Source organism: Felis catus, chromosome C1 (assembly GCF_018350175.1).
Source record: "Felis catus isolate Fca126 chromosome C1, F.catus_Fca126_mat1.0, whole genome shotgun sequence".
Classification (NCBI taxonomy): domain Eukaryota; kingdom Metazoa; phylum Chordata; class Mammalia; order Carnivora; family Felidae; genus Felis; species Felis catus.
In genome coordinates this window covers 1,348,959-1,369,337 of record NC_058375.1, presented here as the reverse complement: position 1 = coordinate 1,369,337, position 20,379 = coordinate 1,348,959, and the positions used below count along the sequence as shown (strand labels likewise).

The following is a 20,379-nucleotide window of genomic DNA, read 5'->3' as shown; positions in this document are numbered from 1 at the left end:
CTTTTACCATGAGGCATCTGGCTGCGAACATTTGTTTCGTTTATTCTGCTTTGGGTAGGTCGTGAGTTCCCGGATCTCCGCATCAATACCGTGTATTCGTTGTGGGAAGTCGTGCACTATCTTTCTGAACGCTGTGTCTCCCTCACGACCGCTCTTCTCCCGCTCTAAAACTCTGATTACGCGTGTCCTCAGTCCTCCTCGCTCTATCCTCCAAGTGTCTCTGGGAAGGTTCCGTCTCTGACTTTGTCCTGCCTCCTGGGTAGATTCTTTTGGGCTATATTCCAACTCACTAACCCTCTCTTCACCTGTGTTAGATCTGCAGAAATTCTGCCCTAATTAGCCTGCGATAACTCGGAATACATGCCCTTCAGGACGCTGACTTCCCTCGGGTGTGAATTAAAATGTTGGCTGCATTCTGCAGAATGTTGATTCTCCAAAAATATATCTGAATATGCCTGTACCTGCAGTGCAGTAAAGATTCCATGGAACCCTGGAATTTGTGACACATTGTCACTTAGGTTTCAATTAGCAAAATAAACAGTGCAGCCCGGAGGGAAACATCCAGAAATGTGATCTTGGCAACCACGTTCTTTCGTGTGTCTAGAATTTACAATTTATTCTTTCACTCACTGATTCTTTTTAAATGTTTCTTGCCCTTGTTTTTAGTGTTTTCTTTTACTTCTCCAAACATACTCGGACTCGTTGCTGCATCAGCCGGGTTATTGCTTCCTCACAAACTGCCCTGGTGCTCGGGGGTTAAAGTAACGTTCGTCTGTTGGGACGCGCACACAGGCGCACAGCCACGGCCAAGTCGGCCCGCCCAGGCTGGACTCTGTTCAGCCCCCCCCTCCAGGGGGTTCTCGCACCCCCTACGAGGACCAGCAGGCGGGCCTGGGCAGAGTGGAGGAGGACGGCTTGAAGCCCCCAGGCCCCCTAGGGCCTGGGCTCAGGACCGGAGCAGGCATCCTTTCCACCACATTCTGTTGGCCCAAGCAAGCCACGGGGCCAGCCCACAGACGAGCGGGAGAAAACGTCCTCCGGCCACAGCATGGGGGCAGAGAGGAGTCGAGATTGGGGGCCCGTGATGCCCCAGACATTTGGGATCGGAGAGTCCCAGAATACAAAATCCTCGGGGTTCACGGTTCTGCCATGTGCTGGTCACACCCGTGGAAGCTTCTCGCCGTGTTGGAGTGAATCTGTGCTCGCACTGGCTTTACCTGTGGGGACCCTGTGTCTCTTGGGCCGAGAAGTTTCCCTGTTGTTTGTTTCCATCAGGCACCTGGGGAGGCCACCTGCTTAAAACGCACGTCTCAGCTTGAGGTTTCCTTGGCCACACGGTCAAGCTCGTACGCGCACCTGCCTGACGACCAGCCCGTGCTCATTCTCCAGGGAGGAAGGTTGTTTTCCACCCTCTGAGATTTCTGTGGCCTTTTTTTCCAGAGAGAGAGAGACACAGGACGTGGTGACAGACAGAGAGAGGGAATATAAATCATTCAAGTCAAGGCCAACCTGTATTATTTTTTTTAATGTTTATTTTGTGAGGGCGAGAGAGTGGGGGAGGGGCAGAGAGAGAGGCAGGAGGAGGACGGAGGATCTGGAACAGGCTCTGGGCTCTCAGCACAGACGCGGGGCTCGAACTCACGAGCCGCGAGATCACGACGTGAGCCGAAGTCGGACGCTTAACCGACCGAGCCACCCAGGCGCCCCATTTGCCAATGACTGTTAAGTAGGTCTACACTTTCTCCAGATCTCCTCTGTTCCTCCCTCATGTCCTGTTCTGTCCCAGGATCCTACGGGATGCCACGGAGCATTATTCATCAAACCCCCGTAGGCGACTCTCGGCTGTGATGGTTTCTCAGACTTCCCTTGTTTTTATGATCTGGACAGTTTTGAGGTGTCCTGGCGCCATATTTTGTAGAACGTCTCTCAGGCGGGACTTGTCACATGTTTTTCTCATGGTTGGATGTGTTTTGGGGAGGAAGGCCCGTAAACGAAGGGTACGTACTTATAATGACTCGTCACTGTCGTTGACCGTGACCACGTGGCTCCGGCATATAACGTTCGTTGGCTTTCTCTACCATAAAGTTACCTTTCCCCTCGCTTTCCATACTGTCCCCTTGGAAAGGAAGCCACCGTGGACAGCTCACGCCCAAGGGGCGGGGGGGAGTTGGAATCCACATCTCTCCGGGCAGAGCACCTCCGTAAACGATTTGGAGTTCTTCTATATGGGGGGTTTTTCTATTTCCCCCATTTATGTATTTACTCGGTGATGTATTTATGTCGGCATGGACTCGTGGATGTGAATTTCATACTTTGGACTGGGATCCAGAACTAGTTTATTGTGTTCAAATCGCCCCAGCTTTGACCTTAGGGGCTCTGTCGTGGCTTTGGTGCTCCTCTGACAATCCCCCGTCACTGTGGCTTTGGGACTCTGGAGGGGAGGGGAGCACTTCCTTCCTTTCTAGCCTTGTGAGTTGTTCCAGGCCCGTCTTGTATGTTTTCTGCCCCCGTTAGAGAACCCAGCGTTTCTCCAAGGACCCCTGGCTCCCTGCACGGGGCGACGGTGTCAGAAGCCACGCTCGGGTTCCTAGATGTGAGCATTGCTGGCGGGTCATTGCTTCCGGCCGCTCTCAGCCGAGGGCGTGCTCAGCCCCGTGTGTGCACCGTCTGTGTCTATGTCGGGCTAAATACGAGCTTCCTTCCAGCACCCTGCCCTTGCCGACCTGCCCTCCCCCTGCAGCGGTGAGGAGTCTGGACTCCCGCCCTCCCCTGCTTACTTAATCCCAATCATGGTCTCAGAACTGCCAACCTGCATTCCCGTGGGGACCAATTTCACCGACTACACCGCCGCGCTGACGGTCAGCTCCTTTTGCCTTTTTTGGTTTATTTTTGAGAGAGAGAGAGAGAGAGAGAGAGAGAGAGACAGCACAAGCTAGGGAGGGGCAGAGAGAGAGGGAGACGCAGAATCCGAAGCAGGCTCCAGGCTCCGAGCTGTCGGCACAGAGCCCGAAACGGGGCTCGAACCCACGAACCGCGAGATCGTGACCTGAGCCGAAGTCAGCTGCTTCACCGACTGAGCCACCCAGGCGCCCCTCGCTTACTTCTTTTCATTGCTTCATAATAATTCCACCGTGTGGCTGTAATACGGTTTATTTCTTCGTGGCTCTGTGGCGGGACACCATGGTTGCAGAACCACAAACAAAAACACCCTCCGCACCTGCTATAAAATTCACAGTCCGGCTTCCGTGTGGGCGTGGGCTTTCCAACCACCTGGGGAAACACGCAGGAGTGGACTTGCGGGGTCGCCTTGTAAGGCCGCGTTTGGCTCTGTAAGAAGTTGCCAAGCCGGCTTTCGAGGTGGCTGCCCCACCGGGGGTTCTGCGGGCTCTCCTCTGCTCTGTTCTGTGTGTTTTGTGTCTCTCTCTGTGCGTTGGCCTGGATAACTTCCGTTGACACAGATTCCTTCCAGTGCAGACGCAGCTTGTCGTGAAGCCCGCAAAACAGATTCTTTGCTTCGGTTCTTTCCGACCGTGTCCGTGTATTTGGCGATGCGCACCACGTATCTGTCTACGCGTTTCCCGTCTTTTGTACCAGATCCTTTAATCTCGTGATCCTAATCGCTGAAGACTCTGTCCCCTAACTCTGACAGCTGGTCCCCGGGTCCACTTCTTTGGACTCTGTTGGGTTTTTCTCGATGATGGGCCACGTTGGCCTGTATCTTCACGCACGGGGATTTCTCGCTGCTTTCCTGCCCCGCCCGTGCCCTCGGGGAGGCCCCGGAACAAGGACCTGGCCCGTGGGGGAGCGGTGTGGGACCCCGTCCCTCGCACCAGCCCCAATGCTGGTGGCCTTACTGGCTCCTCCAGCCCGAAGCCCCCTTTGTGCAAGACCGCCTTCTTCGTGCCGTGGCTCCCAAGGCGGTCATAGGTCCCTGTTGTCCAGGGAGGGCGCATGCCTTTCTGGAATTTGGTTCTGCGGGTTTCCTGTCCGCAGCTCTCGGATGGGTGTTTACAGACTCCCCCGACTCCTTCTCCCGGCTGGGGAGGGAACCAGAGTCGCTTTCAACTTTCCGCGTCCTCATCAGAAGCCAAAATCCCTTCTCCTCCTCGTCATGTCTTTGGCTGGAGCTCAGATGGCCTTGTCCACTGTCACTGAGCGTCACTGAGGGCGTGGCCCTTTGGGGTCCGAGGTCCGGCTCTTGTCCCAAGGGCCTGGGTTAACGACCCTGACAGACCCCCTGGGGCAGCCATGCCTTCGTGCCCTCTCGCCACTGCATTTTTGCTTCTGATCGGCATCGCCGTCCTGTCCCCACGGGCCGGGGCTCCCTGAGGCAGGGCCCGTGCCGGACTCGTATCTGAACGCTCAGGGCCCGGCACCGGGGCAGGCTTGTCACAGTCGGCAAAGGTTGGACTCATGGGTGCACAAACGGTGGGCACAAAGAGCGGCAGCCACAGGTGGGGGGAGAAACGCCCCCAACCCCACACTTCATAAGCAGGTCTTCCCATGGCCAGGGCCCCAGGGAGCACCCAACACTCCGGGAGCTTTCTGCACCCTCTGCGGCCTCTGACCTGCGTGAGGTCCCTCTTTCCCGCCAGGTCTCCGTGCGCCTCCGTAGTGGGGACACTAGGCCACAAGCCAGGTCTGTAGGGGGCCAGGCCCAGCAGGCCTTCTCCCTGCACCTCGCCCCTGCCCCACCCCCTTCCGGGCAGGGTCCCCACCCTCCCGGAAGCTCCCCATGCTGACCGGGTGATGCCCCTGCCCCATGCAGCGGATGGATGCAGGGAAGGTGGCCGGTGAGTCAGACAGCGAAAGTGGCCTCCCGTCCCCCTACACAAACCTATTGTTCCTGCCTCGGCTGGACCCTAGGAGCTGCCCACCTTGCGTGGGTGCGGCCCATGACCTTGAGATCGAAGAGGAAGGTCAAAGGGGACTTCCGACTCAGGAGCCCTCTGGACCCGGGCAGATGGGGGTGGGTCTGGACAGTGGGGGTGGGCAAGCCAGGGGAGCCCCCTCGCCCTCCCCCTCCCCTCCGAGGTAAGTTCCGCTGGGCTCCCTGGTGACCCGGCCTGGCTGTGGGGAGGCAGGCAGCCCCCCGGAGAGCCCCGGACCCCAGCGCTGCAGGGAAATGGCAAGGCTGCCCCCAGCAAGCCCCGAGGGGCCCCAGCAGGGGGAGGCAGGGGGCTGAGTGCTGTGTTTCTCCCCAGGGAGGCAGCCCCCGGCCTTTCGTAGCCGGCTGTGCTTCTCAGAGGACGAGAAGACCCTTGTAAAACGAAAACCCCGAGGTAGCTTTGCCTTCCCTTCCAAAACATGACCCAAGCAGGTGGGCTGGAGACGGGGCCCCCGGTGGGTGGGGTGCAGCAGGGGCGCGGGGCCCCGCCCAGGGCCCCCAGAGTCCCGCGGAAAGCCAGGGCAGCGGCAGGGACACAGCACCTGCTGCAAGCAGGGTGTTCCCTGCTCCCCGGCTTGGGGCGCCGTCCCTCAGACCAGGCAGGTGCACACCTATACAACCAGCTGGGGCCCGGCAGGGGGGCCAGGGGGGCGGCGGTGTGCAGAGACCAGCAGCACGGGCGCCCTGCCTGGAGGAGGTGACCCTGACAGGGGCGAGAGCCGGCTGGCAGAGAGGCAGGAAGGCAGAACCACCAGCTTCAGTCCTGGGGCCCCGGGGGCCCCGGGGGGGTCAGTGGAGGCAGAGGGTGCGTCCGCGGAAGAGGCTCCGGGGTTACGGAAGCGTTCAAGCCGGCGTGGGGCTCGCCCTCACGTAAGCCCCCGCCCTGGGCCACCTGGGGAGGACCCCAGGTTGGACTGCCCCCGGGGGCTGGGGGCGGTCTGAGGCCTGGCCCTGCCGGCCCCAGCAGACGCACCTCACCCGTGCCACATCCCACTCTGCGTCCCGACTCGCTCACGCCGCGTCTTGCCCACAGCCGTCCAACGGCCCCCGGTGATGGGTGAAATCTGCACCACCCCTGGCTGCGTGATAGCAGGTAAGCCCCTTCCCCACACCTCCCAGAGCCCTGCCCCGGGGCGCGGGGCCTCCCAAGGCCAAGGGGAGCCACCTCCAGACACGGCATGGGGGCCGGTGGGCAGTCCCTGGCCCCGCCTGCAGGCGGGGTCTCTGCAGTGGGTGAGGAAAGCGGGTCTGCTCCCTCTTCCCAGCCCTGTGCCCCCAGGAAGAGGCCCCTGTGATGGGGAGGAAGGTAGTCCGGGGACAGGGGCTCTTTCCTGCAGTCACAGAGAGAAAGGTCACATGAACATACAAGCTTCCTCCCACGAATTTGTCTAAAAATTGGGGACCACACGCTGCCATTCGCAGACTGAAAACAGTGAGAACGGTCTGAAGAAACATCAGGAAAAATCTCAGACCTGAGATTTTCCTGCCCACGCTGGGGTCGTGGACGAGCGTCCGTGGTCGGTGCTTGCCGCGAGGCCCCGGCCAAGTGGGACAGAGGGCGAGGGAGGGTCCCGGGCTGGGGGTTCCAAGTGGGGAATCCAACTGAGAGCCTTTGGCCGGGGACCCCCGACCAGTGACGCGGCACATTCTGGTGCTGGGGTGACACCGTCTCCTCTAACAGCACACAGACTCCCTGTGGCGACCCAGAGCACCCCCACCCCCACCCCCGCTGCAGACACTCTGATGAGTGAGGGGGCTCCAGGGGCAGCAGACTGCCTCCTGGGAGCCGGGCAGTCCTGGCCGTTGCCCCAGCGCCGGACCGTGGGTGTCCTGGCAGAGGTCACGGGATCCCAGGTCATGTGGCTAATAAGTCGTAGCCCTAGAACTTGAATTCCTGCTTCCGACCTCGCCGAGGCTCAGAGAGGGTGACTCACGCTGCCGAGGGCACACAGCCATGATGGAATGTCGAACGGTCCGCGGCCACCCGCGACTGGGTCCCCCCTCTCCCTCCCCACCCCTGCGGGCGAGCAGCCGCCAGGATCCTCCGGAACATGGACCCGTCCGGGGAACCGTGTGACGACTTCTACCAGTACGCGTGCGGAGGCTGGCTGCAGCATCACGTGATCCCCGAGACCAACTCCCGGTACAGCGTCTTTGACGTCCTTCGAGACGAGCTGGAGATCATCCTCAAAGGTGAGAGCCGCCATGACCTTGGGGGTGGAGCTGGGCAAGGCCGTACGTCTGCCCCACTCGAGGGTGGCCGTGGGGCCCGCAGAGAAGAAACCCCCTGGAATAAAGGCCCCGCAGGGACAGGGGGGCCTCCTCTCACTAAAGAGGGACGGGTGACACCAGGACCTTTGACCTGGCTCTCCCGGTGGCCGCCTCAGGCCTCTGTCCAGCCCCCTCCTCTGCCCACAGGAGTGCTGGAGAATTCCACCGCCAAGGACAGGCCGGCTGTGCAGAAAGCCAAAATGCTGTACCGCTCCTGCATGAACGAGAGTGAGTGGGGGGTCCGGGACCCCACAGTCCCCGCAGCAGTGCGTGGCAGCTGGACGCCACTCAGGACTCACGGCCACGGGGGCTGTGCCCCCACCTGGCCGCCGGGCCCAGGCTGCCCCGGGGGCAGGGACTTACTGCCAGCTGCCCGTGATTCTGTTTACACCCTGACCCCAGCCCGGGCCACACCGTCCGGGCAGAAGGACAATGCTGAGGGGCGCACCTGGAAGCCCCAGGGAAGGCGCACACGCGCGTGTGTCTGTGTGTCCGCGAGTGTCCACACGTGTACCCGGGTGCTGCTACGGGACTGCCCTGTGCTCGGGCTCCTAGGAATGGCTCCCCCACACCCCGCGCCCCTCTGGCCCGTCTCCCCTCGTGTCCCTGCCTGGGGGTCTGCAAGCCCAGCTTGGGGTGTCGGCTGCTCTGTGGGGAGCACCCCCCCCCCCGCTTAGTACCGAGGGCTCATTGTTTTGTCCCCGCATCCGACTCCGGAGCAGCCAGAGGAAGCCGCCAGCTTCTGGCTCGTGCCTCCCGAAACCCCGGCCCCCATCTGGGCTCGCCCGGAACCTTCCCTCTTTCCACCATGAGGCTCCCCCATGCCCCTGCCTCCCTGTGAGTCTCCGCCAAACCGAGTGACCTGGCGCCCCGCCACCGGACCCTCACCTTCACCTGACGTGTGACCCCAGTTCCCGAGCTCCCTGCTGGACCTCCGCTGCCCTGCACAAGTTGTCCACGTCCGGTCCAGAGTGTTCGGCCGGCCATGGTGCTGGGCCCCCCACCCGTGCAGCACCCCCGGGCCGCAGGGGCTCCCTCGGCCTGGCTCCCCCACCTGTCCCCCTCCCACGCCTGTCCCCCTCCCACGCCCCGTGTCCTGCCGGCGCGTCTGCTTCGGTCGCCCCCCGGGGCCCCTCACACCTGCGTCCGTCTCTGCTCCTCCCGGGCCCTTCCCCGTCCCCGTCCCCGTGTGACGGGGGCCTGGCTTTGTGCCGGGCGTGCAGCGTCCTCACGGCCCGTGTGAAGGTGGGTGGCGGGGAGGCGAGTGACCCTCCTTCCCTCGCAGGCGTGATAGAAAAACGAGACTCGCAGCCCCTGCTGAACATCTTGGATCTGATGGGCGGCTGGCCGGTGGCCATGGACAAGTGGAACGAGGGCGTAGGTAAGGCCGGGGCCTGCGGCAGCCTCGCTCGGCACGCGGGTGTCACCGCCCGGGGCTCCCTGGAGCCGAGCCCTCGCGGGCTCAGGCTGGCGAGTCCGCACCCGCTGCCGGTGGGCTCCCCAGCCCTGCGGAGGGCGACCCTGCCAGGCCCCTGGGGGGGACTCACCTCCCAGACCCGGGGCGTGGGGGCGGGGCACGGGGGCACCAGGTGCCCGGCAATCCCTGGCCCTGTTGTCCCGCAGCGGGTCCTCAGCGCCGGGGCCAAAAGGTGTGCTTGCCACCACGATGTCCCCCGAGCTCTGGGGCTTAGGGGGCTGGGGTCCGCTGTCCGACGAGGGCCTGGCCCGGGACCCCCGGGAGCGCAGCCGGTCTCCAGCGTGAGGCGCTGACCCCCCAGGCCCCAAGTGGGAACTGGAGCAGCAGCTGGCCCTGATGAACGCGCAGTTCAACAGGCGCGTCCTCATCGACCTGTTCATCTGGAACGACGACCAGAACTCCAGCCGGCACATCATCTACGTACGAGCCGCGCCGGGGGGCCGGGGTAGGCCGGGCCCCTGGTGCCTGGCTGGGGGCGCCCGCAGGGCCGTGGCCAGGGGGCGGGTGAGCCCCGGGGGCGTTCCCGGGGCCCCGCCCTTGTCCACGTCCCGCCCGGGGCGCCGGCTGCCGGGGGGACCGGGTCCTAGTCAGAGGAGCCGCCCGTGTGCCGTCCGTCCGGGCCTCGGGCTCCAGGGCAGGAAAACCGACCTCAGAAAGCCACCGCCGGCCACAGCGAGCCCGCGCCACGCAGGGAGGGCGAGGGCGCCGTGAGGCCCTGCACGTGGCCCGCACCCCTTGGGTCACCCGGTCAGCGGACCCTGCAGCGCGTCCCCCGGGGCCCTCCGGCTGTCACTCGCAGAGCAGCGCCGGGGCGCGTCCCCCTTCCGGGCGGAGCCCACGTTCCCGCTGGGCGCAGTTCGGGGGGAGTCGAGAGAGCTGCTGTCCTCCCCAGCCAGGCTGTGGGGACCCCGGCTCGTTGCCCAGGGTCACACCCTCTGTGTCTCCAGATAGACCAGCCCACCTTGGGCATGCCGTCCCGAGAATACTATTTCGACGAAGGCAACAACCACAAGGTGAGTCCGGCCGGCCCGGCCCCTCAGGCACTTTGCTGCCCCCCCTCCCCGGCAGCTCTAGGGCCCCCCTGCGGCCGGCCTGCCTGTGGTCCCCCTGACCCCGCCCCCCACGGCTAGCCTTTGTGAACGCCTGCGGGGCGCTGAGAGCTGCGGACAAGCTAAGCACAGCCTTCGTCCTCACGGTCGAAGGGACCGTCCCTAAACACCACGTGCCACGTATGGGGACAGGCTCAGCTGAGCCGGTGGCCCCGAGGCCCACGCCCTTCACCCCCGTCTCACCGGTGAGGACTGCGGTCCACACTGCCGGTCTACCGCGTAGGGCCCGTCGAGATCTGAACTCAGGCCACCTGAGCGCGGGGCTCTCGTAACCACTGGGTTCCTGGTCCAGGGGGGAGCGAGGCAAGGAGCAGACAGTGGGGAGCCGGGCCAGAGGGAAGAGCTGGGAGCCGGCTGTGGGAGGTGCAATTGTGAAATAGCCCTCGGCCAGGAAGCAGGATGGTGGGCCTCCTGGCGGAGGCGGGCTGTGAGCCGGGCCATGAAGGACGGTCCAGCCAGGGGCAGAGACGAGTGTGGCTGACAGAAGGAGCCACGGGTGGGCTAGCGGAGCGGAGACTGCCAGGCCAAGGGCGTCGACGGGTCTGACACCGGAGGTGTGGCCTCTGCGGACCCTGCCTGGGAGGAAAGCCCCTCCCAGGATGAGGCGCAAAGAAGGCAGGTCCAGGAAGGGCATCGACCCTCCGGACCCAGTGCCTGACCCCCTGGCGGAGTCCAGCCTCGCTAAGGGCAGCCCACCCTGGACCCTGGCATCTGACAGCCCTGGCCGGCCCCGGGGCCTTTACGGGGCACCCGCTAGGCGCCCAGCCCTTTGTAGGCAAACCACGGAGACAGAACAGGTCTCTCCGTCCCGCGCAAGCCCAGGGACGTGGGGGATGGGGCGGAAGCGTAGCCCCGAGCCGTCGGGGCGTGACCTCAGCGTGTGGCTCCCCACGCAGGTCCGGGGCAGCAGGCCACTCACGCGGAGCCCGCGGCCGCTGCACCCGCTTGTCCGCGAGTGCGAGTGGCGGCTGCGGCCCGGCCCGGGAGGGCGCGGACGGTCTGGAGCGCCCCGTCCCGCCGCCGGCCGGCCGAGGTTGGCCCCCGGAGCATCCTGGGGGTCCGCTTCGTGTCCTACGCCCACCCCCGCCCCCACAGAGAGCTCCATGGGGGCCGCGGGGGCCGAGGCCGCCAGACCGAGTCCTGCCTCCCTCGGCCCAGGTGCGGGAAGCATACCTGCAGTTCATGGTGTCGGTGGCCGCGATGCTGCGGGCGGACATGAACCTCCCCGAGAACGGCTACCTGGTGCGGGAGGACATGGCGCAGGTGCTGGAGCTCGAGACGCAGCTGGCAAACGTGAGGCCGCGGGGCGGTGGGGGGGGGTCCCGGCCGCCCCGCCCGGGGGTCCCGGTCCCGGCCGCCCCGCCCCCGGTGTGACCCCCCGGCCCCCGGTGCAGGCCACGGCCCCGCAGGAGGAGAGGCATGACGTCACCAGTCTGTACCACAGGATGGGCCTGGAGGAGCTCCAGAACAAGTTTGGCCTCAAGGCAAGTCCCCGCCCCCCGACCGGCCCCGGCCCCGCCCCCCGACCGGCCCCGCCTCCGCGGGCCAAGCCGCAGAAACACGCCACGCGCGCAGAGGTCACCCGGACAGGGACACTCTCGCACTGGGACGGCAGGTGCAGGCGGGCCGTCCAGGCACGCAGGGCCACCCCATCTGTGAGGTGGATACCGCGAGGACCCCGCTTTCTTGAACAGGAGGCCAGCCGGGAGAGGTCGCCGACTCACCAGAGCGACCCTCGCCCAGGGCACTGCGTCCCTGGGGCCTGTTCTGAGCCCCTGCATGACCCGGCCCCGCCCCGCCAGACCCTCAGGCCCGCCCTCCCTGCTGGCCAGGCCTGACCGCAGGGGGCTGGGGAGGAGCAGCCCAGGCCAGACAGAGGGGAGCCGGGTTTTGCACCCCACCCAACCCCGAACTCAGGTGGCCGGTACCCTGAGCCGCAGACTTGTCTGGGGCCTCCCCTCAGGAGGGACAGAAATGCAGTGGTAGCCAGGCCAGCCTTACAACCAAAGCCCGAGTCGGGACAGAGGGCAGGGGTGGGACAGACACTACAGCTCCTAACTCCTGACCAGAAAACGGGAGGGTCTGGAGCCAGAGAACAAAGCAGGAGAACTCCGGAGACTCCTGCCCAGGTGTTCCAGAAGGCTCTTGGTGTTCCAGAAGGCTCTATGGCCCCTGGAGCCTGCCCTCTTCCTTGGCACCTGCTCCCAGTGGTGATCTGCTTCGACCGGCCCCTCAACACAACCCAACAGCTGCCCCCCCCCACCCCCACCACAGCGGGCACTGTGGGGGACAAGGCCCCCCTCTGGCTCGGGCAAGCGGGCAACCCCCGCCTCGTGTCTACACTGCAGCCCAGGCGGGGAGGCCTGCGTGCAGAGAGCAGGGAGGCGGTGGGACAATGCAGCCAGGAAGGGCTGCACCACGAAGCTGATGCAGGAGAGAAGTCTCGGAAAGAGGGACCGTCTGGGGTGTGTGGTCCAAACAAAGGGGCAGCCAAGGGCCAGGTCCTGAGGCAGGGGCTGCAGGGTGACCGGAGGTCAGACGAGGCACCGGCGGTGAAGGGGTGGACGATGCCAGGCCTCCAGGGCACGTGAGAGGGCCTGGGGCACAGACTTGACTCACACTGAGGACCAGGCGGTGAACGCTGGCAGGTGGAGACGCTAGCCGACGTGGCGAGAGGGGTGGTTTCTGACCCACTTGGAAGATAGAGCCAGCAGGATCTGCAAACGTACTAACGGTGGGAAGAGGAGAGAGAGAAGAGAACGCCCACGGCCTGCAGATGCCGTGCCGCGGAGATGGCGAAGAAGCTTGGGGGAACGTGCTAGAAGCCAGGCGTTGGGCTGTCTGCCGTAGAATGCGTTTATAACGCTTAGACTTGCCTCCGAGTGTGCACATCCGCACGGCCCGTCCCCAAGGCCCCCACCCCGACTTCTCCCTCCACAAGACGGGCCGTCGGACCCAGACAGTTCACTCACCTGCACTGGGTTGTCTTGTCCTACGTTTTGTAGGTGAGACAACATCTCACCGTCACTACACCCCATCTCACCGGGCCAGCCGTGCTGACGGCCACACAGTCAAGTTTGAGAACACAGCAGTTTGCGCCCCCGCTGCACTCTTTTTTTTTGTTTGTTTTTTTTTTTTTTACATTTTATTTATTTTTGATAGAGGGAGACAGAGCACAAGTGGGGGAGGGGCAGAGAGAGACGGAGACACAGAATCCGAAGCAGGCTCCGGGCTCCGAGCTGTCAGCACAGAGCCCGATGCGGGTTTCGAACCCACGAGCTGTGAGATCACCACCTGAGCTGAAGTCGGACGCTCAACCGACTGAGCCCCCCGGGCGCCCCAAGCCCCTCGGTTTCTGACACTGGCACGAAAGGTCTTACTGTGTGATGTATCTTCGGATTCTTTGTTGCTCCTGTGCAGAGGCTCTGACCTCGGACACGGCAGTTTTATTCCGCGCACGCACTCGTTCCAATCCTCTACGTATCTGCAGTTCCTTTCAGGTTTTATGCACGTGAAATCAGGTCCTTTGTGAATGACAAGTTTTATTTCTTCCCTTTCAAACCCTTACTGATTTTCTGTCATTTACTTGTGTTGTTGAGCTGGCAGGGACCCTCAGTCACGATAGTAGATGTCCCGTTTCCTCCCTCAGTTTTGACGTTTGCTGTGGGCGGTTTTGTTTTCGGGGTTGCTGCTGCTGTATGTGGATTCCCCTCACCGGACTGTTGAATTTGCCATCTAGCTCTAGTCCGCTAGGACTTCTTGTCATGAACAGACGGCAAAGTTCATTAAACACCTTTCTTCCTGCATCCATTGAAATTACGATGTGATCGGGGCGCCTGGGTGGCTTAGTCGGTTAAGCGTCCGACTTCAGCTCAGGTCGCGATCTCACGGTTCGTGGGTTCGGGCCCCGCATCGAGCTCTGTGCTGACAGGTCAGAGCCTGGATCCTGCTTCGGATTCCGTGTCTCCCTCTCTCTCTGCCCCTCCCCTGACTTCGGCTCAGGTCTTGATCTCACAGTTCATGGGTTCAAGCCCCATGTCCGGCTCTGGGCTGACAGCTCGGAGCCTGGAGCCTGCTTCGGATTCTGTGTCTCCTTCTCTCTCTGTTCCTCCCCCATTCACCCTCTGTCTCTCTCTCTCTCTCTCTCTCTCTCAAAAATAAACATTAAAAAAAATTTTTTAATAAAAGAAAAGAAATTAGGATGTGATTATCCTGCTTTATCTAGTTATCACCGTGAGTTACTTGATTCGATTTTCAAATTTTACACACCAAACTTGAATTCTTGAATAAATCAAATTTGGCTGTGATGTATTATCCATATTATGTAGCTGTGGATAAATCCTAATTGCTAATATTTTCTACAGGATTTTTTTTGTCTATGATCATAAACGACACTAGCCTGTTACCTTCTTTCCTTGTGATATCCTTATTTGGGGATTCAAGTTTTTCTTGGCCTCATAAATCAGATTGAGAAGATTTTTCTCTTCCTCTCTCCTCTGGAAAGTTGAGCAGGACTGGCAGTATGTCTTCCACAAATGTCAGATCGCATCCACTGGAAAAGGCAGATGGTTCTAGAAATTTCCATGTGGGAATATTTCAAATGAAAGATCAACTTATTCCCTATAAGACTATATTTCTACTATTCTTATATTTATTAGATATATACTCTATAGATCGTATTGCTAAACTCCTTTCAGGAATTTTTCCATCATGCTCAAGTTTTCAAATACGTTGGCGTGATCTCTTTCCACAGTCTGTAGGCTCTGTGGTGATGTCACCCACCCTCACCCTGACTCTGATCATCTGTGCCTTCCCTCTGATTCCCCAGATATTCTCTGGTGGGGGCTGGGTTTCTTGGATGCCCACGAGCTGTGTCTACCCACCTCTCTGTTCTCTCCCTCTTTCTCCGCACGCCCGCCTTCCCAGGGGTTTAACTGGACCCTCTTCATACAATCTGTGCTGTCCTCTGTCAAAATCAAACTGCTGCCAGATGAGGAAGTCGTGGTGTATGGCATCCCCTACCTCCGGAACCTTGAAGACATCATCGATGTCTACTCAGCCAGGTGAGGCCCCGGGAAGGTCCCCAGAGGCCTCGGCATCTCGGCCTCTGCACCCCGCCCCCCACGTCTCCTCATGGGAGAGCACCCCAGGGAGCATCTTCTCTGGGCAGATAAATATTAGTGGCCGATAGAACCTTAGTGAGAGATGCGAACCCTCCCTGGGACTTTTCGGGCATCTAGGAGCAGACAGGCTGTATCTGGAGGTTGTCCCAGAGGCTTTCTCCACCACCCTGCTTGGGGCGAGCGCCTGTTCGTCGCAGAAGCCGTTGACCAAGGGCCCACAAGCCCGATCCCCACTCTGGGCAAACTCCACGTGCCTGTCCTATGCCCCGCCCTCTGCCTCCTGCCCACAGGACCATGCAGAACTACCTGGCCTGGCGCCTGGTGCTGGACCGCATTAGTAGCCTGAGCCAGCGATTCAAGGATGCGCGAGCTAACTACCGTAAGGTGAGTGGGGCCCCACGCAGGTGGCTCCTATCCCTGGCCTGTCATTTGTTCACTTAGCTCATGGTGCTGGGCACCTGCTCTGGGCCAAACACCAAGGTCCACGCCGGGGGCAGAGCCATGCAAGAGGCTGACAACGCCTGCCCTCTTGGGACAGTCGCCAAACCGGAGAGCCACTCTTTCAAAGCAACAAGTAGGACATGACAGGAAGGTATGGGACAGAGATGGCCTTTCTGTGAGGGTGACACTGGAGACCTCCAGGCAAGAATGACCCAGACACGAAGAGGCTGGGGGCAGATTCCCAAGGCAGGACACCCCCGGGCCACGTGGTGGGAAGGAAGGAGACGGGGTCGGGGAGAGAGGTGGGGGCCCGCAATCGTGGGACTGAGCCGAACGTGGATTCCACGTGCCTTGAAAGCCGCCAGGGTGTTCAGAGCGGGAACCACAGCCTAGCGTCCTGCTTGTGTGGTCATTCTGGCTGCTGGGGGTGGGGGTGCGGGCAGGGCAGAGGCAGGGGACCCACTGGGAAGGCCTGTGGTCATGGTGGCTGTTCCAAGGCCTCGATCAGAGGGGGCGTGGGGTCAGAGTGCAGACACACGTTGTCCGGGGGGGGTGACGGGTTGGACCAGGGCCTCAGGAGCAGACGCAAGTGTGGACAACAGACAGTTGAGGTACGAGCAGGGGGCTGAGGGGCAGGGGAGTCAGGCGGACCCCCAGGTTCCTCGCTAGAGAAATGGGACGGACAGAAGCCCTCCAGCGCATCGGGAAAGTTGGGGCAAGTCGGGGCGTCTGCCTTGGCGGGTTGGGTGGAGACACTACCGGCCAAGCGTCTCCACTCTGGTGATGGGAAAACCCACTGGGGGCCGGAGAGCCGGTGGCTTACGGCTGAGCTGGATGTGGCCCCCAGGGCCCCCAGAGTCAACACCAGCCTGTGCTTCGGTGGGGGGCTGGAGTCCAAGAGGTCAGAGTCGGGCTGGCCAGCCAGGCCAGGGCGGCGAGAACAGGGGGCAAGGTGGCACTTGGGGCTGAGCAGGGTCTTACCCCTGTCCCGGGGCAGAGGCCAGACTTCCAGCCCGGGTGGGGAGCCCTTCCCTGAAAAGCGCACACGCCGTCCTGCCCACGGCCACGGCCAGCACTCCCAGGGGAGGTCAGAGTTCATCGGTGCCCCGCTCTGGCCGCTGGGCGCTTGGGCTGAGGACAGGGAGGCAGCAGTGCGTGAATGGGCGCTCTACGCGGCAGGTGCTCTACGGCACGACCGTGGAGGAGGTGCGCTGGCGAGAATGTGTCAGCTACGTCAACAGCAACATGGAGAGCGCCGTGGGCTCCCTCTACGTCAGGGAGGCCTTTCCCAGAGACAGCAAGGATGCGGTGGGTGCCCTGTGCTCAGTCTGTCTGTGGCCCCTCCCCACAGGGACGCTGCCCGTGGTGGGTGGGGGCACGGGTCACAGCCCCCCCCCCCACAGGGTGACTCCGGGCTCCCAGTGCCAGGACCCTGCTGGCCCCCCAGCAGCCCGTGTGTGCCCAGGGGATACCGGGGAGCACACGTTTGCCTGGTGCCCCGTCACATGGGGAGGCCAGAGGCCCCACCCCCAACCCTACAGGCCTGTCTGGGAAAGGCCTACGGGCCATACAGGCTGTGAGTCCAGGGGCGGGCAGGCCCTAGGCTCACCCAGGAGAACGCCCAGCAGTCAGGACCCCTGTCCTGGAAGGGGGGGAGCATTCCACACCCCCAGCCCCAACATCACAGCAGGGACGAGGCTTTGGACGGACCCCTGCAGAGACCCCAATGCTGGACACACAGGATGAGAGCCATGTGTCCTCCCAGGTCAGAGAGCTCATTGACAAGGTGCGGGCGGTATTCGTGGAGACCCTGGATGAGCTGGGCTGGATGGACGAGGCATCCAAGAAGAAGGCCCAGGAGAAGGTGCGCAGGTGGCTGGAGCCCCACGGTCAGGGCATCCTGCCTGGAGAGGGCAGCCCCAGCACGGGGACACAGGGCGACCGTCGTCGCACCCGCTTCAGAGATGAAGACACTGGGTCTGGGTGTGGCTTGCTCAGAGGCGGAACTAGAAGCCAAGTGTGGGAGACCCTCCCGGCACCCTTGCGAACGAGTAGGGGTGGCCTCGGAGCAAGCCCCCTCTGGGCCAGGATGTCAAGTGGAAACCGTCCCACTGCACCCAGCCCTCGCCCCATCTGACCCCTGGCTGGCTGTGAGGCTGAGCCGGTCCTCACCTGTCCCCATTAAACCTCCCCATGGCTTGCAAGGGGGGGGGGGGTCGAGTCCCTCAGCCCCTGAGCCACGCGGCAATGAGCGAGGGGCAGAGCTGGGGTTCCCACAGTGGGGCAGTCACCGACCGGCCCCAATGTCGTCCCTAGGCCATGAGCATCCGGGAGCAGATCGGGTACCCAGACTACATCCTGGAGGAGAGGAACAAGCACCTGGACGAGGAGTATTCCAACGTGCGCCCCACCCCCGGCCAAGGGGGCCCCGAGAACTTCACCTGCCCCCTCACCCCCGACCCGATCCGCCCCTGAACCAGCCCTGTGAACCATAAGCCTTCAATTTCCTGGCAGGTGGTGCCGTCTCGGCCACCTCGCTGGGTGGGCAGCTCTCCAGAGTTCCCCCTGTTACAGATGGGGAAACTGAGGTCGGGAGGGAGAAGGAATGTGCTCAGTGGCACGAAGGCCCAGAGCCGGCACCGGCCCCCCAACCCCACCACCCGCACCCACCGCCCGTCGGCCTCATGCAGGACTGCCCAGCCAGTCCCAAGGCCGGTCCCCAGCCACTGCCGACCCCCTGCCTGCGTACCCGGCAGTGACCACCCCTGTCCCGTAGCTGAACTTCTCGGAGGACCAGTACTTTGAAAATGGTCTTCAGAACCTCAAGGCTGGTGCCCAGCGGAGCCTCAAGAAGCTTCGGGAGAAAGTGGACCAGAACCTGTGAGTGGCGGCACGCGGGAACCAGCGGGCCGGGAAGGGCGGCCGGGGTCTGACCCGGAGCCCCGGGTTCAGGGAGGATTCAGATCTGTGGATTGCCCAGACCCGGCCCTGGCTGCGGGCAATGCTGGTCTCGCGGCACGGCCACTGTGATGGGGGCCCTAAGGGTGGGGGCTCTGGTCAGCCGGGAGGGGACCTGGAGGGAAGGGTCCAGGAGACGGGCTCCAAGTGACCGGCCCGTCTATCACAGCTGGATCATCGGGGCGGCCGTGGTTAATGCATTCTACTCCCCAAACCGAAACCAGATAGGTACGTGCGACCCCTCCGTGACTGAGCCCAGCCCCTCCAGTGCCAGAGAAGAGCCCTGCCCTCCCTCCTGGGGGGCACCTCCAGCCTCTTCTCGGGAGGAGAGAACCTCTCCCCACTTGTAGGGACTTCACCCCTCTCCCCACCTGCTGGGAAGTTCCTCACCTCTGTCTGAGTGGTAGGGCCGGGTTTAGAGACTGGGGAGCAGACCCCAGTCCCGAGGGCAGCAGAGAATGAGGGGGGGCAGGAGAGCTTGGGTCTGCCGCATGCTGGCCCCGGCCTCTCACCTCCGGGCCCTGTATTCTCTGGTCTGTAACGTGGAGGGCGGGGGGAGTCACAACCCTGCCCCCCAGGCCGTGCGGTTTGATGCAGGAGCCCCAGGGGTGCCTGCCCAGGGCCTGGCCCGTGGGAGGGTTGTTCACGGACATGTCTCCACCCCCGTCTCCGGGCAGTATTCCCCGCTGGGATCCTGCAGCCCCCCTTCTTCAGCAAGGAGCAGCCACAGGCCTTGAACTTCGGGGGCATTGGGATGGTGATCGGGCATGAGATCACTCACGGCTTTGACGACAACGGTAGGGAAGCTGCGTGGGGGGTGGTCAGAGCTACACGGCCTCCTTCCCTCTCCACTGAGCAGCAGTCCCGGGAGGGGACCAGGGGACAGGGGGCCTTGGAGCTGTCCATCCAACCCCTTCACAATTTAGGTGGGGACACTGACACCCAGGCAGAGAGGACTTGCTGGGTTCCCAGGGGAGCTATGGTGGCAGAGAGGTCTTGAATGGCAGGCTCGGCCCCGGTCCGGCACCCTTGCTCTGGGCAGAGACATGGAGAAGAGGGTGTGAGGGCTCGAGGGCCAGATCCTGACTCCACCTAACGGGCCGCTCTTCCCTGGGCCCGTGAACCGGCGATAGTGACACTACCCCGGGCGTTTCTGAAGCTCCAGGTCCTGGCCTGGCATCACCCCAGGGCAGCCAGCCTCCTCCGGCCCAGAGATGTGCTGACCCGATGTCCCCACCTCCCATCCCAGGGTGCGGCCCCTGCCTGCTCTAGTGGCCTGTGACCACGCACGGGGGCCCTAGCTGGCTTTCCCACAGGGCTTGACCATCGGGACCTTCTGAGGGCAGCCTCGTGGCCCCCAGGACCACGTGCTCCCCTTACCTGGGGCTCACAGAGTTTGGACATCACGGCGAGGGGCATTAAGCCACGGTGCCCCCGGGCCCCGAAACCCCAGGCTCTGACCTCGGGGGTGGGATGGTAGGCCACCAGAGCCCCCTCCCGGGCCTCAGCAGCCCGATGACCTTGTGCCAACCCTTCAGGGGCCCGTCCCCTGCCCCCATGAGCTCTAGATACTGGGGCTTCTGGGAGGACGTGCCGGTGAGGCTGGCACTGGGCAGGCAGGGCCATGAGGGCAGCCCCCTCTGCCCACCAGGCCGGAACTTCGACAAGAACGGCAACATGCTCGATTGGTGGACCAACTTCTCAGCACAGCACTTCCAGGAGCAGTCGGAGTGCATGGTCCACCAGTACGGGAACTACTCCTGGGACCTGGCCGACCACCAAAACGTGAGCAGGCCATCAGCAGCGCCGCCACCGCCGGGGACCGGCTCCCCAGCCCTGGCCCCCGGGGGGTGCAGGGGAGCCCGGCCGCCCTACCGTCCCGCGTCCTGTGTGCAGGTGAACGGGTTCAGCACCCTCGGGGAAAACATCGCTGACAACGGAGGAGTGCGGCAGGCATATAAGGTGGGTCCAAGCAGGGGCCCCTCAAGGGCGCAGGGGAACAGGTGCCTCGGTGAGGCAGAGACCGTGCCCTGCGCAGGCCGAGGCACCCCTGGAGCCCTTCTCCATCCGTCCCGGAAAGCAGCTGTGCCCTGGGGGAGCCAGCCTGGCTGC

The 20,379-nt window shown here is 63.0% G+C and overlaps 1 protein-coding gene across 6 annotated transcripts in view; it reads left to right on the top strand.

The window, feature by feature from the left end:
• MMEL1 (membrane metalloendopeptidase like 1) overlaps window positions 1-20,379 on the top strand; it is a 31,889-nt gene that overhangs the window by 9,920 nt on the left and 1,590 nt on the right. For 2 of the 6 annotated variants that reach the window (XM_045034954.1, XM_045034955.1), the window contains 19 exons: window positions 5,205-5,282; window positions 5,922-5,981; window positions 6,920-7,081; window positions 7,307-7,387; window positions 8,445-8,540; window positions 8,938-9,081; window positions 9,588-9,649; window positions 10,904-11,038; window positions 11,140-11,229; window positions 14,672-14,808; window positions 15,159-15,252; window positions 16,489-16,617; window positions 17,075-17,173; window positions 17,626-17,709; window positions 18,086-18,189; window positions 18,437-18,495; window positions 18,945-19,064; window positions 19,919-20,052; window positions 20,164-20,229. In XM_045034954.1, coding sequence (XP_044890889.1) covers window positions 5,205-5,282; window positions 5,922-5,981; window positions 6,920-7,081; window positions 7,307-7,387; window positions 8,445-8,540; window positions 8,938-9,081; window positions 9,588-9,649; window positions 10,904-11,038; window positions 11,140-11,229; window positions 14,672-14,808; window positions 15,159-15,252; window positions 16,489-16,617; window positions 17,075-17,173; window positions 17,626-17,709; window positions 18,086-18,189; window positions 18,437-18,495; window positions 18,945-19,064; window positions 19,919-20,052; window positions 20,164-20,229 — 1,934 coding nt within the window. Of the gene's footprint in view, window positions 1-5,204; window positions 5,321-5,921; window positions 5,982-6,919; window positions 7,082-7,306; window positions 7,388-8,444; window positions 8,541-8,937; window positions 9,082-9,583; window positions 9,650-10,903; window positions 11,039-11,139; window positions 11,230-14,671; window positions 14,809-15,158; window positions 15,253-16,488; window positions 16,618-17,074; window positions 17,174-17,625; window positions 17,710-18,085; window positions 18,190-18,436; window positions 18,496-18,944; window positions 19,065-19,918; window positions 20,053-20,163; window positions 20,230-20,379 lie in introns of those variants that run through there. The other 4 variants (XM_023257988.2, XM_023257985.2, XM_045034957.1 and 1 more) reach the window with 4 other exon arrangements.